The 18595-nt window shown below is 32.0% G+C and overlaps 2 protein-coding genes across 2 annotated transcripts; one reads left to right on the top strand and one right to left on the bottom strand.

Moving 5' to 3' along the window:
• Nucleotides 1-457: 457 nt before the first annotated feature.
• On the top strand, nt 458-11578 carry LOC145959329 (protein obstructor-E). The gene is made up of 3 exons (XM_083078081.1): nt 458-666; nt 8356-8766; nt 10049-11578. The coding sequence occupies exons 1-3, from the start codon at nt 618-620 to the stop codon at nt 10363-10365; spliced, it is 777 nt and encodes a 258-aa protein (XP_082934207.1). The 5' UTR covers nt 458-617; the 3' UTR covers nt 10366-11578.
• Nucleotides 11482-16791, bottom strand: Cpap3-d (cuticular protein analogous to peritrophins 3-D). The gene is made up of 5 exons (XM_083078082.1): nt 16297-16791; nt 14870-15088; nt 13498-13765; nt 12421-12555; nt 11482-12202 (listed from the first exon to the last, which is right to left on the bottom strand). The coding sequence occupies exons 1-5, from the start codon at nt 16349-16351 to the stop codon at nt 12187-12189; spliced, it is 693 nt and encodes a 230-aa protein (XP_082934208.1). The 5' UTR covers nt 16352-16791; the 3' UTR covers nt 11482-12186.
• Nucleotides 16792-18595: the final 1804 nt, after the last annotated feature.

The following is an 18595-nucleotide window of genomic DNA, read 5'->3' as shown; positions in this document are numbered from 1 at the left end:
AAATATATTTATATTTTCTTAAAAATAATAAATATTTCGATATGATTAAAGCTGTTGCCTCATTCAATCATGAATGATAAATATCAATGCAAATAAACGGCAATCGATCATTTATATGCAAGTGCCGTTATTTTCAAAGAACATCATCCCATTGATATGGCAAACAAAGCGTTAAGCACGATTCTGGTACATACTAATGACCTTCCTCGGTAGGTAATAAATCGCAGGGTATACAGATATTATTATAAGGATGTGTCGCCTTTTCTGTGAGTCACGCAAAGAAGATCCTTTCTAACGGGTGTGTTCCATGACGGTATCATCGATCGAGCATCGCGGGCTATCAGCTAAAACTGTCGATAGACGAAACCAGGTGTGTTCTCCAGGTAGAACCTTCCTATGCGGCCCCGGAGATCGGCAAGAGACGAAGAGTGGGGAGTTCATATAAGACACCGGGCAAACGCCTCTCCCAGTGAACAGTCTCGACACGAAAACTCATCAGCCGAGCTTCCTCGGCTCTCACACAACGAGAGAGATATTCTCTCCAGACATATATCGGGATATTTCGTCTACAAGGGATTGACACATTGCGAGTTAAATCGGTCGCACGTTTCCTCAGAATGTCACATTACATCTTTTCGTTCGTCCTCTTGTTCCTGGCTGCACAGGGTGAGTCTTTCTTCTTTTTCTTCTTCTTCTGCTTCTTCGGATTCTCCTTCGTCTCGATTTTTCCTTATCTCACTCCTGAAGTTTCTAGAAATTGATTGATTGTACTGACTGTGCAGGATAATGTTTATATTAATTTGACACTGAATATGCAAGCATATATAGTTAATATATTTTTAGAGAAATTTTTATTTAGATATTTTTAGATATTTTTATTTCTATTTAGATATTATTTATTTGTGATATTTCTGTTATCCTTTATTAATACTTTTAATGAGTAATCTTATCACATCAAATTTATTAATATTTAATAAAAATGGAGACTTTAATAGTCTTTATATAACTAATATATAATATAAATTAACATAAATATGCAATATAATTTATTAATATTATTTTAATTTTAGATGTGAAATATCATAAGATAATTTTTATAAAAAATGAATTAGTAATTTTTTATACAAATTTTATTGAAACAACAATATGTTAATTAATAATAATAACAATATGTTAATTAATAATAATAATGCACTGATAAATATATTTAGTACCTGTGTGAAATACATATATTTAATTAAATATATGTATTTTTGTTTTTTTTAAAGATAGTGAAAATTTTTTTATTCTTTTATAACTAAATTGTTTTTTTTATTAGTGGATAGTGAGAGAAAGATAATGTTTTATTTTTTTTTATAATGTATTAATATTGTTAATGAAACTTGGATTTTAAAATAATTTAATTATTTGTGCAAAATACATCTGTATCCTTAATTAAACATTTATGTTTTTCCATAAGAGTAGTTTTGTAATAATTATCTTTCTCTAATTATAAAAGATTTATATTAATATATACATAATATAATAAATTTTTACAATATTATTTAACTTTTATATTAAATGCACAAATAATTATATAATGATTTGATAGCCAACAATAAATTGATTATATTTAATAATTTATCTTGTTAATGAGAGGCTTTCCAAAAATCACAAATTTTTATCAAAAAACATTTATAAAATTTATAATAAGTTATGAATTATAGATATAAATAAAATTATATTTTTTATTTCGATAATATTAATAAAGTATTCAATTATATTATTCAATTAATATATTATTCATCTTATTTCGATAATATTAATAAAGTATTTAATAATATTATTTAATTGAATGAAATTAAAGAGAAATAGAATTTATCATCTTTGATCTTGATTTGATCTAGCGATCATTCGACTTTCACTTTCGAGATCGGCATGCATGCGGCTATATTTATAAATAATAAGAGTCGTTCGATAAAAAATCGAATCGAGTTGAACGAGCGAGGTGCGAGAATGAAAACGGTGAAATTTCCTCGCAGCTGTCGTTATTCACAGTGAAACTGAAAAACCGTACAGTTCGTTCTACTTTCCTTCATAAATCTTCGCAATGATTGTGGACATTGTATCAATTAAAGCGATCCTCTCGTGTCCTTCGCGAGATTGACGATGATTCATAAGAACGATCTATTCGGTTTTGAAATGAATGAATTCATTTTAATGAGACTTCAATAATCAATAATAAACATGGTCGTTTATTTTTTATAATCATTATTTTGTTTTTAGTTATGTTATTATCATCACACAAGTATAAGATTCCACTTAATTATAGTATTAATGTTGTATAATTATTCATTAATTACTCATTAATTTTTATGGTAGCAAGAAAGTAGAAGAAATTTGAAAATGTACACTTATTCTATGGGAGATAAAATTATATAATTTATTATTAATTTTACAAATTTTTATTATTATTAATTTTATAATTTTTATTATTATAATTTTATAAAAATTATAATAATATATTTATTATTATAATTTTATAAAAATTATAATAATAAATAAATTACTTTAAAAATATAAAGATTATTATATTCAAGAAATTATATTTTATTATATAAATTAATGTTATTCGCGATAGTAAAGGAAACTTTAGCTCTCTTGAATTTTGATTAATTTCACACGTTGAAATTACGTAATTAGTGATCTGATAGAGAAGAATAGCATCGTTGAGAGTTGGATAATGAGCTCGATTACAATTTTCGTTGCACAATCCTCGCGACATTCGAGGCGCAGAATCTGTAGTAAACAGTAGATCTTCTGCTCCGTAATTATTACATGCATCTTCGTAAGAACAATAGTGGCCATTCACCGGGTTTCACACATCTCGAGAACTTTCTCTCGTATGTCAGGAGTGAAAATATGAAAGTAGCTCAACCTGCAGTTCACTCTCTCTCTCTCTCTCTCTCTCTCTCTGTTTCTCTGTTTCTCTCTGTCCTTCTTTTGATTTCTTACAATCAAATAATTATTCATGGACACTCTTTATAGCAAAATCACGCTACTTATAGGCCTCATTATTCTTTCAAATTTCTAAAGCCTGAATCTTCAAGCATGCAAAAACATGCCAAAGTATCTCATTTTCTACTGAAGAAAAGAAATGGTATCATTTCAATTGGTATACATGAATTAGATATTCTTATATCTTCAGTTCTCTCGATACTTTCTCTTCTCATTCAAGTGAAAAAGGAGAATTTTATTAATTTTTTTATAATATTTGGTTACGTACATTTAATCTACATTTCCTCATCACGTACAAAGTCATTCGATTTGTCACATTTCGACAAAACTTACAATATTAGCTGATATTATAAATATATTTTTTTTTATGTATTTTTTTTAATATCCTTGTCGGTTCGGATGGATTACGGATATCGATGACAGTACTTTTAAATATATAATCGCCGATAACTCAGTTGAGCTTACGCAAGAGATTCTACTTTCTACGGCGACATTTGAAGATATTAATACTTTGAAACCAATCGGTTGTCACCGCGCGTAATATCTTCGCGGAGAAAAGTTTATTCAGTCGTTTATTTGTCTATCTACTTCCCATATTTGCTTTCGCGACGCGTTTGCCAGCGCCGAATCGCGATGCTAATAAGTTAATCGGTTCCGGAAGTGGCGGTATAATAGCGAAAAGAACGCTCAGCGAATGTTCCGCTCAGCTTAATTTATCGATCAAATAATAAAAAGAATGTAAGGAAGAAAAGGAGAAGTAGATCTTAAACACAAACGCGCTCTTATTGCGCTCTTATCAAAGAACATTGCACTTAGCAAAGTCTGACTTAAGGTGGGGTCTCGCCTCAGGTTCTACCGGGAACTGCTCGGGAAGCGTCGAGAAGGCGGGCTTTGCTCATTTATTCGTTAAGGGAAAGGAATATGGAAAGGAAGTTGAGAAAGAAAGAGAGAGAGAGGAAATTCCTGGAAATAAACTGAATGCAATTTTCATTTAATTTAATGAATTTATACCTTCAGTCTGATGACAAGGAGTCTATCTAGAAACTTTTTCTATTTTAATTCTGATAATATGATGCTTATTGATGAAATATTTATCTAAAAAAATAAATATTAAATGACAATTAATTTCCAAATGATAATTTCCAAATATTTAATGACAATTTTCATAAATAATCCATCGGAAAGAAGATTATTAAGCAAAATCAATGTAATTTAGAAATATCGATTTAAATTCTTCCAAATCACAATTATAATCTTTTATTCTTCGATATAATTTCTTATCCTGAAAAGAAAATCATCCCTTTTAAATTCAAGCGAAGAAATTATAGAGGGATTTTTTCCAAACTGGAATATTTGCACGTAATTTTTAAAAGTCAATGAACTCTTAGTCGCATTGCTCTTCTTCTAAGTCACCGATAAACGGCTATTATTGTGGAGAGAATTCCTTCCGCCGAAAAGTCGAATCCTCGTGAATCTCCTAATTTCCTGAATAATTCGTTCGTGTTTTAGTTCGCGGGACTCCTCACGAAGGAGTAAATCGCAACACCTGCTTTCCTGACGAGGAATAACGGCCTCCAAGCCATTACTGCTCAGACTACTTACTCTTTACGAGGAGTCGTAAAGGAAGGGAAAGTAACGCGGCGTGTTAACTAAGCGTCTCGCTTGCATAATCCGCTACGACAACGTTCCAGGGATGTCTCCACCTTATTTGCGGCACCGTGACGATGACCGCCCGCGCAAAATCGATTAATCGCGCCGGTCTCGGTCGCGAGACTAATCGGATTTATTCTTCTTCGCTCCTCGTGCGCGAGATGAGTCCTTACGGGTGGTCACCGATTCTTATTACTGGCCCTTGACGGCATTTGCATAATTCCTGATAATCGTATCAATGAGTACATCGCAGTCATCATCACTGATTTAATGAGAATTTTATATGTGCATGATATTTATAAAATGATAATGAATACATCACGGTCATCAATATCACTGCTTTTAGAGTTTTAAATATTTTATTTTTTTAATAAATAATGAATGCATTACAGTTATCGATATAATTGATTTATAATGAGAATTTTATATATTGTGTGTAATATATTTAAAATAATAGTATTGAGAAATAAAATTTATATATGATATCTCGATAATTTATACAATATTGTGACAATAATATTGTCATAAAATATTAATGTATAAAGATATAGAAAAAAAAGATTTTATGAGAGACATTTTTTATTCATCAATATTTCCAAAACTTAAAATTTTTTTAATTTAAAATTATAAAAAAGCCACATATATTTTCCTAAATTAAAAAAAATATTTATTTCTAAAAAAACATATTTAAATTTCTTAAACTCCACTTGAGAAGAGAGACTTAAATTTTTAGAATTTTAAAAGTCTCAAAAATTTATGAAAAGTTACCATTTAAAATTTTAAATAGAGAAAATATAATAGGAAAATATCTGTTTAAACACGATTACGTCATCGAATGCTATATTTATCTGTCCTAAAAATTATTACAATATTCCCATTGATAATTAAGGCCATGGTTTTACGCAATTCCTGCCGGTGGAAAATCGCAATCTCTAGACGTTCTTTCTCAAGACGGGCGAAGCTCGCTTCCCCACGAGATTATCCGTATCGTGAGATCGATCATGCTTCGCTTTCCTTCCCTTATCCGCTCGGACCAGTTGGCTAACAGCGTGCAATCTTTTCGCAAATAAAGGCCCGTAATATAAAAGCATGTTTATAGTATATAATATATAAGTCATTGACACATTATCATAAAGATTGTCATTTGTTTGATAGAAATCTATCCTGGCTATTTTATTTCTACATTTATGCAAATTCAAAAAAATTTTTGTTGATTCAAAAAAGAGAAGTCTATTCCATAGTATTTCTACACATTTATCATTAACTTTAATATTATTATAATCAAAGACCACAAGATATCAACGTAACATACAATGATGCATTTTAAGTATCACATGATTTACTTTACATGAGTTACTTTAAGAATGTAATCAAGATTGAAACGAAAATGAAGAATTTGAGACGTGATATCATTAGAAGTCTCTTGCGAAATGACTTTAGAGATACAATCGTGACTTCTCATCTCGCTTCGAGCACCGAGAGATAATGCTTGTCGAAGATTTCGGTCGGTCGCTCTTTGAAGACATTTTATTTTCATCTCAATCTCGATCCACAGATCGAAAAGGGGCGGTTGAGCAAGAGAGTGAGGGCTTTATTCCGTTCTCGGATTAAATCTTTCGAGAATAAACAGGCGGTACAAGCAAGTACTGCTCGAAAAGAGAACAAGAAGGGAAAAATGAGATAGGATTAAAATTCTTGACACATGATCGATCATATTAAGACAATAGGAATTCATACATTGTGTTAAAAGCAAAATGAATAGCAGTCTTTTTTTTATGTGTTCGGAATAAATTATTGTAAGCATTTTTATGATAAAAATTTTTACACAAAGATAAATTTGAAAAATTTGAAATTTAGATATTATATTTAAATTATATATGTATATAAAATTAAATTAAATTAAATTAAATATAATTTAAAAAAATTAAAATAGAAGTTGAACTCGAATTTTTCTAATCGAGACGTAAAATAAAAATGACTTTAGATGAATCGGCTGATCGATCGAATCTTTCGTGCATTCACGAAGGGTCCAGAAAGGTCCAGAAAGAGCAAAGGGGTGTGGAATAGGACTGCCCCCGAAGGTTGCAAGTCAAGGCTAGGCACTTTCACTCGAGAGCCGTCTTGGGAGCGCGCCTCATGCCGGCTTCCCACCTTATTTTACTATTTGCTTTTCCGACGAACGTGCGCGGGCCGTCGAATCATTAGCGAAACGATCGGACATTATGGTAAACCGGTACCAGTAGTGTATGTATATCTTCGAATTCTCAAACGAAAGTCGAACGATGATTTTATTTGGAATTTTTCTTTTATAAGAATGAAAAATAAAAGAGGATTAATTATTACTCTCTGAAGCCTTTGGAATATTTTTCTTTGAAAAAAAAACTAGGTTGATTAAATAATTTACATCACTCACGAAAAATAGTGAATCGTTTAAAATGCTTATTTAAGTCATAAAATATTCTTTTTAATCTTCTAAAACAATTTTGCACACATTCCGGTATAAAATGAGATAGTTCAACAATGTTGATAAATATCTTTAGAATAAGGATAGCTCGAACGAAAGTCAAACGATGATTATTTGAAACTTTTATTTTATAAGAATGAAAAATAAAAGGGAATTAATTATTACTCTCTGAAGCCTTTGGAATATTTTTCTTTGGAAAAAAAACTACAGGTTGATTAAATAATTTGCACCACTCACGAAAAATAGTGAATCGTTTAATATGCTTATTTAAGTCATAAAATATTCCTTTTAATCTTCTAAAACAATTTTGCACACATTCCGGTATAAAATGAGATAGTTAAACAATGTTGATAAATATCTTTAGAATAAGGATATCTCGAACGAGAAAGGGCGACGTCATCGGCGTCTGGTCTCAACTTTCCACTTTCGATGTTTACAACCTTGTGCAAGGAAGTCGCGCATAATTACTAGCTAATCGGTGAAAGAATTTCATGACGTCACATCTTGTTAAGAACATTAAACATTTTTCCATATGACGCGGAAGAGAGATATGCGTTCTAAGTATTTCGCATTGATTATCCTTGAACAGCGATTTAAATCCACGCGTACAAAAATAGGATCATTTCACGTCATCGTGACTTTCAAATTGATTCGACAGATTTCGAATTTACCACAATGTCAAGATTCCGAAATTGCACGCGTGACTAGAATCAACGATACACAAGCATATCCTTGATATTTGCATCGCCATTCAGTGTCCTTCGACGAGAACATGCGCAGGTAAAAATTACGATTTCGATACGTCGACACCTCTGATACTCTGATATTTCGTAATCGCAGCTCATTCAGACGCGAACGAGAAGGAAAGATAGTTAACGCGGATTAGGAGAAGTTAATGACGCGATAAATTGCCAGCAAAGTTCGTAATAAACTTCCAGATAATTAGTATTCTAGTTCGATTAACGTCAAGAAAGCAGAAAAGCAATAGAAGAAACCTTCTTAATAGTCGCCTAATCATCGTTCTTAATTAGGTGCTACTTAAGAATTTTTAAGAAAAAGAATAATCTCCTGCGCACAAAAAAATTCAGCGATTAGGAAGAATTGTCCTAATTTCCCTGAACAATCCGGCTCCCTTATCTGTCGTTCCCTTATCTGTCAATCACTCTGGAGGATCCTATCCCAAGAGAAATGAAGGATAATTAGGATAAATGGAAGAATGAGCGTTCACGTTTCCGCGCTTTCAGGCTCTCTGGGCCAGAAGCAGCAGCAGGAGGATCCATGTCAGACCAAATCGCGGGTGGTGGGCGACATCGAGTATTGCGATCGCTATTGGGAATGTGTGAGCGGTCGGCCAGAGTTGTTCGATTGTCCGAACGGTCTCGTGTTCGCTGGCAAGCATCGCGGTGTCACCGAAGGATGCGATTATCCCTGGAGGGCGAACTACTGTGACGGTAAACGCCAAGCTAATCCGCCGATCCCGACCGAGCACTGCGACTGGCTGTACGGTATCTTCGGCCACGAGACCTCCTGTACCAGGTACTGGACCTGCTGGAACGGCACCGCTACCGAGCAGCTCTGCATAGGCGGTCTGCTTTACAACGAGAGAGCCAGGTCTTGCGACTGGCCCGAAAACGTCGAGGGATGTCAGAAGCATCGTGAGTACGATCGTCAGATGGGAGTGGATTTTATTAGGGAATTAATCGAGGTTTATTAGAGCTGATCAGTGATCAGCTGACTCAGAGATTACTTGGAAATTATAAAATTTTGAGAAGTTTCGCGAACAGTAATTAATTTTCATTGTCATCATCGTCACCTTGAGCTCTTGATTGTATTTCTTGTAATCTCTTCTATCTATTCTTGCAACCGGAATTGACTGCTGGATTCGGCTTGAATTTAACTGAAGCATCTCTGAAGAGACGCGAGAGGTTCATAGTATCTTCTACCTCTCTAAGGTAGATTTAATCCAAGAGACGCGGCTTCGATTATTTTCACTTTCGAAAGTGGACGAACAAGACTTGCGTTTCCTCGTGTCTGCTCTTCGATCTCTTCCAAGCGCCAGTACTCGGAAGAAAAAGGGGCGAGGCATTTAATTAGCATTTCAAGTGAATTCTCGTCACGCCTTTCTTCTCACCTTCAGAATCCCAGATGAAATGTTTATTATTAATTCGCGTCGCGCTAACTCTTTGATCTTTAATGTTAAATGTTGCCCGATGCATCGATCATATGCGAGATTGTATTTCTTTTTCAAAATTGAAACGTGAGGAAAAACATTCTATAATTATATAATTTTTTTCATTAGATACTGAATATTTTTTACAATATTTTAAAATGAATTTTAAGAGAAAGAAGATAAAAAGAAAGAATTATTTAAAGCATTTGCCTTGAATTAATTTTAATTTAATTTAAATTAATTTAATTAAATTAATTTTAATTAATATCAATTTTAATTATATTTTTCACAAATACAATGTTAAAAATTCTCTGTATTAAAATGTTTTTAATATTTAATAATTAATTTAAAAATCCGGATATTTTGGAAGTTTCAGAAGTAACGTAATAATAATTTCCTGCTTCTTCAAGGAAAAGAAATCCACGAATATAGATGCGTGTTTATCCTGCATAATTAAATTTCAAGTCAATCCATCATTAGCGAATCGAATTCGCACGAAAGTTCTTCAACTTTCACTCATTGACTACCTTCTTCAAGAGTTTCTTCAAGAAATCGCTTGATGAGAGTTCGCAATCTCAAAATGCATATGTTTAAAATACTTTATCTCAAATTTAATTTTAAGCACAAAATAACATCGTTGGAGCTGGAAACTTTAATATATCTATAAACAACGCAATATATTATATATCGGAATGATTTACTATGAACCTCTCGAAGGCTAGGGATGTGTCCAGTTGAGCTCGTCATAAGAAGTAGCCTGCTTACAGCTCTCTGCAACGACGACGCCAACGGCAACGTGCCCCTCGGCAAGTCGTGCAACCGCTACTGGCAGTGCCAGGGTGGCTACCCTCGGCTACAGCGCTGCCCAGCCATGTTGGTCTTCGACAAGCGGTCGCTGAGGTGCGTGGTGCCGCCAACAGAGGATTGCGACGTTCCTACGACGCCGCCGCCCACCGAGGGCGAATTGTCCGAGGGTCGCAACGAGCAGCAGGAACCTGAGGAAGAGAATCTGCCACCTGGCGTGCCGCCTCTGCCGGCAGGCGCGTTGCCGATTCAAGCGCTGCGCGCTCGCGCCCGAAATTAAGACCATCTTGATCTGAATTATTCGGATCACGTCCAACCACCAGGAAGGACGAAGGAAACCAGAAGATCCCTTGCGACGAGCGAGATCGTAGATCGAGCTCGTCGATCGTCGATCGGTTGAGGGAACTCGAGAAGTTCTCTTCAGATCTTTCCCTCCCTCCTGTAATTCTATTATTTTAGAATCTATTGGTTGGATCGAATTCGAGATTTTTTAGAGGTCTGCAGATTTTCTTGATGTTGGAGAAGTTAATGTTCCGCGATTCTTTGAGAATATCGAGAAAGTTTTATCCTCTTTTGTAGCAAATAAAAGTTTTAATTTTTCTTTTTGATTTTTCTTTGACATAAAGAATTAATTTTCGATTATTTCGAAGGGTAAATTCGAGCAAAAGTTTGAGTGAAGTAACTATTATAATTATGTTTTAATTCTTTTCACAATTCTCTCTTTTTATGAAGAAGAAAACAATTAATTAATTTGCAATCAAAATATGTGTACTTGATGAATGAATGAATTAAATCATTATTAATTTGAAATAAATGATTAATGATTAATTTGAGGTAAATGAAATAACTTAAAAAAAATTCTCGAGAAATCGAATAAAATTTAGCTGTTTAATTGTGAAAGTTTTCAAAAAATATGTAAGTTAATTGAAATATAAGTTAATTAAATGAAAATTGATCTTAAAAATTCCAAAGGACATATATAATTGTCTTATTTGAGGATCATATATACATATTTTATTAGAGATAACAAAATATGCATAAATATGCAGGAAACAATATTAGACTTGATAAATAACTATCATGGAACATCTAAAGACCGAGATTCGTCGATATCGATCGATCCATGTTTTGACCGATCAATAACTCTCCCGAGAACAGAGAGATTCGTATTATTATTAATAACCATATTAATAGTAACGTTTAATATTCGTATTAATAATAACGTTAATTAAGAATATCTCGTTTTTTCGTCCCAGAATCGTTCACTATTTGCATTCTGTCACATTGGTCGAAATGTAAATATCTTTTCCTCACTCTTCCCCCTCTCGCTTTCACTCTCGCGTAATCGTAAGACTTGTATCATTTACATATAGATTGATTGGAATAAAGTATACGTTGTATATTTTTTATACGCATGTTCAGATTTTATTCAACAAGTTGCCTGGCTGTACATTGTTTTATTTATCATAAATACACATATCATATATGTCTCACATATTGTATTATTTACTAATATGTACTACATATCGTATGTGTCCTCTTTTGCGCTATACATGCAATTAATCTTCTTTATATATAAATGTTTATTATTAATAATAATACATTTTACTAATTATTATCAATAATAATACATTTCTTATCATCTATCGCTCAAAGATAAAATTTAGCAGAAATTTTTATTTTTTATCTCATCTTGTTAGTTTTTTAAATATTTTTTTCTGATTTTTTTGCGTATAAAAATAGATCTAATTAATAAATAATGTCTCATGATTTATGTTTTTATAATCTTTTTATAATTAAATTTCTTTTTTCTCATTTTTAATCAATTCCGAAAAATCAATCTTGTTCTATAATAACTCAATTTTTTGCAATTAATAATAATTAAATAATTAGTTAATTAATTAGTTTTGCAATAGAATTTCTATTTTGTACACATTTCAATTTTGAATATAAAAGTCTCGAGTTAATATTATGTTATACGATTTTACCAAGATAATTTTTAATTTTTAATTTACCATCAAATGTATGGTTTTTCATCGTTTGTCGCTTTTCGTTGTTTGCTGATTTAAGATGCCAAGTGATTATCAGGAACGTTTTATTCTCAAACACTGTTAGCACTGAAAAGAGAAAAAATATATTTAAAAAATTAAGATATTTTTCTTGATTTTTTTACATTCTTTTTAATAATTAAATTATGTTTAGCAATATTTCGATTTTAATAAATATTTAAATTTTTATCAAAAATGTTCTTAAGAAAATCGACCGGTAATACCCAAATTAATTAAAAATCGAGACAATTCAAGATCTTGTTTTTTAAAATGTAAAATGTACAAACCAGTGAGGAACATCATCTGGATCCAGGCAGGTCAGGCTCACCGAGTCGAATAGTTTTCCATCTCCGCAAGTGAGAAGTCGCGGATGACCATCTACGCAGGTGATCAACCTGCCGCAATCACCTGGTACAGGGAATCTTAAAATTGCAAATAAAGATTTTTATATTTCGCAAAAATAAATAAATATAAAAAGTCTTAATTTCTAATCATTCGTATGTATACATTCAATTAATAAAAAAGATGCTCATTCTTGCATTAAAAAGATATAATTAAATATATTTGCAATTCTAGAGTTAGAAAGTAATAGTAGGAAATTAAAGGAAAAGAATATTCTTGCTTTTTCTATTTTAAACAAAACACTCGCGTGTAAAACATTCCATTAAATTGATTATAAATAAAAATATAAATATACAAAATAAAAATAAAAAATAAGGGAAATTAATAAAATAAAAATATAAAATAGTTGACAATGTATGGCACTTTATCAGATTGAAACGATTATCACTCAATTCCCGTTTAATCGCGAGAAAAATCTAATATCCTTCAGGATACATTTAATTACTATTGTTAATTATCGTATAAAACTTGTCATATTTGACAAAAAACTTTAATATTTGAATCAAACATGCATCGGCATTTTTCAAGTACGTCCTTCTTTCTCTCTCTTCTTTTAGTCTCTTTCCTTTTCTCTCAGTCCTTTTGGAAGGCGACCGGTTCTTAAATTGAGGTACGCACAAACGCGAACGGTCTGACATTTAACGGCTTTGACTCCTTTTACTCTTACAATCTTTCGGTGACGCGCAGTATTTCTTTCCTACGAATCTTCCTCATATTAAAGTAAAGAAAAAGGCAAAGATCGAGATAAAGAATTTTACAACATCCTGTAGCCTCGTAGTAAAATATTGCACATATAAAACATGTAAGTGGAAATTTATAGGATTCATTCGTTGGAATCTGATATATCTATTCTATTTACAAACGTTTAGAAGGAAAAAATATTTGCTCGGAGTGCATCGATCTCCGAATTCTCATTATGTGCGATTTCTCATAAGTGTATCCCGTATAATTAAATACATTACCTCGGATAGGGCCAGAACTTGGCAGCGGGGCTGTTGGGGGGCAGCTTGTGCGGGCACTTGAAGCCTACTACAGCCTCGGGGTTGCAGAAGGGGATAAGCTCGTCGGGCCAGACGCACGTGTGAGTCTTGGCGTTGTAGACCAGACCGGGGTCGCAGTGAGCCTGATGCGGCTCGCCGTAAATGCACTTGATGTAACTGGTGCTGCAGCTATCGCTACCTGGGTACATTCCGAACTGGTATTCGCAACCAGGACTGCCAATAGGCGTGTCTGCAAAAAAGATCATTTTTATCGGACTGGATCGAAAGTTGCAAGTTGAATTTGAAAATAAATGTATTTTGTCCTAGAAAAAGAAAGTTTCTCTTTATTAGACTAATAAAAGTAAAAGAAAATTTAAAATCTCTTTAAATTGCTTATCTCTCAATTAGTTCAACATTTTAATGTAATTGCGCAACTTTCCAATTTTCAATCTTATATATTTTAAACTCTCGTATTTTATTTTGCTAAAAAAACCACCAGTAAATTGTATATAAATATTTTGCTGTATGTTATGTATATAAAAAAAAGGTAAGAATTAATTTATTATCTATAATATAAATAAAACCAGAATAATGAAGTTATTTAACACGTTAGAAATGATTCTAAAATAAAGAAAATTTAAAATCTTTGAGATCTCTTCCAAGAGATAAGCAATTTAAAGAGATTTTAAATTTTCTTTATTTTAGAATCATTTCTAACGTGTTAAATAACTTCATTATTCTGGTTTTATTTATATTATAGATAATAAATTAATTCTTACCTTTTTTTTTATATACATAACATACAGCAAAATATTTACATACAATTTACTGGTGGTTTTTTTAGCAAAATAAAATACGAGAGTTTAAAATATATAAGATTGAAAATTGGAAAGTTGCGCAATATTACATTAAAATGTTGAACTAATTGAGAGATAAGTAATTTAAAGAGATTTGCTCAAGAGCGAAATTATGATGATTGGCGTTAACGTGACCCACTAAACCGCCACCAAAATCGTTCATTTCGCGTGATTTTTACTTTCACAACAATGATTTTCTCGTACGAGTAATGCGTGATTTTTACTTTAATATGTGATAAATTATATGATTTGACGAAAAATTAATGATATAAAAAAATAATAATTATAACACAGAAATTATATGTATTATCAATTTTTTCAAAATATTTTTTATTTATTATTATTTATTATTTATTATTTTATTTATTTATATCATATTGCATATTATTTTTTCAAACAACATTTCTCATTATTATTTTTATCTCAAATAAAAGAGATGAGAATTTAAGAATTATCAATAAATAACGAATGACGAATCGAGAATGCGTGATACTTACAGTCGACCTTGCGATCACCGCAATCGACAGCCCAATTATAATTGCAGTGATTGTGAATATTGCCATGTCCATCAAACAGAAGTCCGTTTTCGCAATATTCGTAGCTTAAGGTACCATTTGTACACAGGAAAAAGGCTCCGCAGTCCTCAGGATGAGCATAAGCATGAATCCCGTAAGGATCAGGACATGACGGGGCATTGAATAAAGTGACGCCTTGAGCTGCAAAATAAAAAAATGTTTTTGCGCGATAAAAAAAGACAAATAATTTTCAATTAATAATAAACTTTCACTTTTTTAAATAATAATTTGGATAATATTAATATTGGATTCATATCAATCTTTTTATATTATATATCGTGTTATATTATTATATAACAAATTATTCATTTCATAATAAATTATATCATATATATTTCATTATTATATAATATAAAATATGAAATAAATAATTTGTTATAGCACATATTATTTTCAATATTAATTATTAAACTGTGAATGTTTATGCAAATACATTCATACATATTTTGATAGCAAACAAATCGATATATTTTATTATAACATGCAAATACAATATAATCAATAAATGTAGCAAAGTATAAAATTATAATAAGATTAAAAAAAATAACATTGCTTTGTTCCATGAGTGATGACAACGAAAATTTGTGTCGACGAAAAACGAGATCTCGTCGGTCAAGTTTGATTGATTCGAACTGTTTGGTTTTCGACTTGGAAAAACTCGATTCGCATGACAGCCTCTAAAGCCTTTTTTTATAAACACGCGTTGAAGTGAGACGAAGTATAACAAGTACCATGCTAGTCTTTCTGCATACTTAGAAATGCAAAAGAGATATTGCGACAAAAAGAGTAAACTTTAGCCACGTAGAAACGATTCACGAGAAATTCAGAGTTTTCCAAGTGCGGGCAATATATAAAAATTGCCAGAATAATGATAATTTATATTAAAAAGTGAATTGCCAAAAATATCTGATAAACTGAAGATCTGATAAACTAATATCTGAAGATCAAGATATCAAAATATTTCTAAAAAATTCTCTAGTACCTTTTTTCCAAGCAAAAAGAATTAATAAAAAATTATCCTACTCCACGAATAAAGCGATAAATTTAAATTACAGTCTCATATTTCTCATCGATCACATTGCCCTTAATATCCGCCATTATGTCACACGCGAGAATCTTAACATATGGTGTCTCGGCGGTGAAAGCTTCGCGAGTCATGAGTGATGTCGCAATCCCTGAGAGTCAATGAGAAAGAAATCGTTCACGCCTGTAGAGAGGCAGTCTTCGATGCACAGGGGAAGAAGAGGAGCGCATCTCGAGGCGGAGATGTGCGTGGCACATCGGGACGTAAGGTGCGTGAGGCGAGGTGAAGGTGAACCTTCGCCTTCGGATGCTGGTGGTGGACTTACCACGTGCCAGGATCACTAGGAGCAACGGCACCGTCACGCTCCTCGGATAGCTCATCTTCTTCCGGCAAACTCGTCGGCTTGACTGTCTCTGACTACTGATGTTGGCGATTGGTGCGCACTTTAGGCGTCGGTCTCGGTATGTCTCGGAGACGGTGTATCGTCTCCCTTCACTCCCTTCACCGCGACTTCGCCGAACCCCACCAGGATGTCCCCCCTGTCATGTCCCTGGCTTGCCTACGTGTCGGTCTGTCGACGGTATCGTGCTTGACGAATTGTCTGGGAATTACAGGGAGTTGCATTCTTCGGTAGCAACGTCTTTTGAAATCGATAAATTATGAAAATTATTATTCGGGGGAAAGAAATTTTTTAGAATATATAGGATTTATTTACGAATTTTATTCGCGAGCAAATTTTGCAAGAATATTAGGAGTGTGAGAGGAAAATTTATCGCATTGTTTATTTTAAAAATGTGTCATAAAATTAATTTTATTCTCTTTTTAAGATCAGTTTAATAGAATCTAAATTTAAAGAAAATGTGCAACTCGAATAAAAATCGAGAAAATATAATTTAATTTTAATATATATACAATAATCTAATTAATTCTACTATAATTATAATAGACATACTATAATTTTCCAAAATTAATATTTTACAAAATAATTTTACAAAAAAATTAATATTTTACAAAATAATTTTACAAAAAAACCTATATTTAAAAAGCTAAACATTCTCTGTATCTTGCGTAAGGACGATTGTACAAAGAAACGAAGACTATCTCTTTAGCTTCAGAAAGATGTTTCGAGAGAGGCTCGTTTCAGAATCTATCAGTCTTCTAATCTCTCGCGATTATCGCGATTCATCGTACATGAATAAATGATGTTGATGTCGAAGCGCAATTCTTTTGCAATTTGCACCTCTCGAAATGCTTAAGGATGCAAATCTCGAACGCGTATGATCTGCAACAATTATATTGCACAAGTACGCTTATTATTTTTCCGCATACTTAATATCGCGTAACACTTCAGCATTCCCAGTGAAGAGAATGGCTGTGCAAGTAGAATGATTATCTTTCGACGCGCTTCGCATCAACTGCGCAATTCAAGGAATCACACGTTTATAATGCAATTATAACAGATGTACTTGAAAGATATTGCTCGATTAATGATTAAGGATCCTGCTAATTAATAAACTATAATCACAATGAAGCTTTTATCTCGACCTAATCAATAATTGTCATTAATAATATTATATACTTATAATTATCATTAATAATATTATATTTAATAACATTTAAATAAAAATAATTGTCTTTATAAATAAAAATTATATAATTATAAATAATTATAATATTATAAATTATATAATTTGTAAATAAAAATATTTTAGCAAATATTATTAGATATTATATTATTAAATAAATATATTTTTATTTAATAAATATATTTTTATTATAGTTTACAGAAATTATCATAATTAAAAAAATAGGAAAAAAAATCTTTAAATTTTTTCAAATTTCTTTGGAGCACACGACACTTTAAAAACACAAACTCTGTATAAAAAAAAAGTTTCTCGCATAATATGATAATTTAGCAAGGATATGTTGCACTTAACGTTTAATGTCGCGTTTAAAGGTACAATTTCCTTGTGACCCATGATATCATTGGTTATAGAATATAATATACACTCTCTTCTAAGTGCACTGTAACACGTGTCATCGTCTAAGCAAAACGTGTACGCAGAGCAGGCAGAGGCGTTCCTTATATATCATTATCGTGGTGCGAACACGTGATTTCCTGTGAACACCGAGGTATGTTAATGGGGCCCTCGGGGTCTTAACTGGCCTTACGCAAGACCCATCACACTGGTCCCAGAGAGGAGGGACCAGATAGTGAAAGCAGTCGAGGCGAACCAGACAGGTCGGTAGATCGAGATCAGACATTCAGAGCGGACACGTTATATTGATAGTTAATAATTTCAGTGATAATTAGAGACTTTCTATTAACAAATTGTTCAAAATATAGTAGCAGTAAAAATGCTGGAATAGTAACAGCATATACCTCATCTTATTTTAAGTATAATATATGATATGTTGCTTTATTTCATTAATTTAAAGTATCTTAAAGAAAAAAATATTTTGTTTTAATTAAATTCTATTATTTTTATTTTAGTTTCTTATATTTTATGAAAATACTGTAGAAAGTATGAGTAGTTTGAGATTTATTTCAAACGGGTTTATTGCTCCACGAACTAGAAGAACAAATTATTAGTTGAGGAGTATCTCGTCGAGCGCATCGCGGA

The sequence above is a fragment of the Camponotus vicinus genome, unplaced genomic scaffold (genome assembly GCF_025532165.1).
Source record: "Camponotus vicinus isolate PSW18456_S1 unplaced genomic scaffold, iyCamVici1.0 SCAF_1, whole genome shotgun sequence".
Classification (NCBI taxonomy): Eukaryota; Metazoa; Arthropoda; class Insecta; order Hymenoptera; family Formicidae; genus Camponotus; species Camponotus vicinus.
This window is presented reverse-complemented; position numbering and strand designations above follow the sequence as displayed.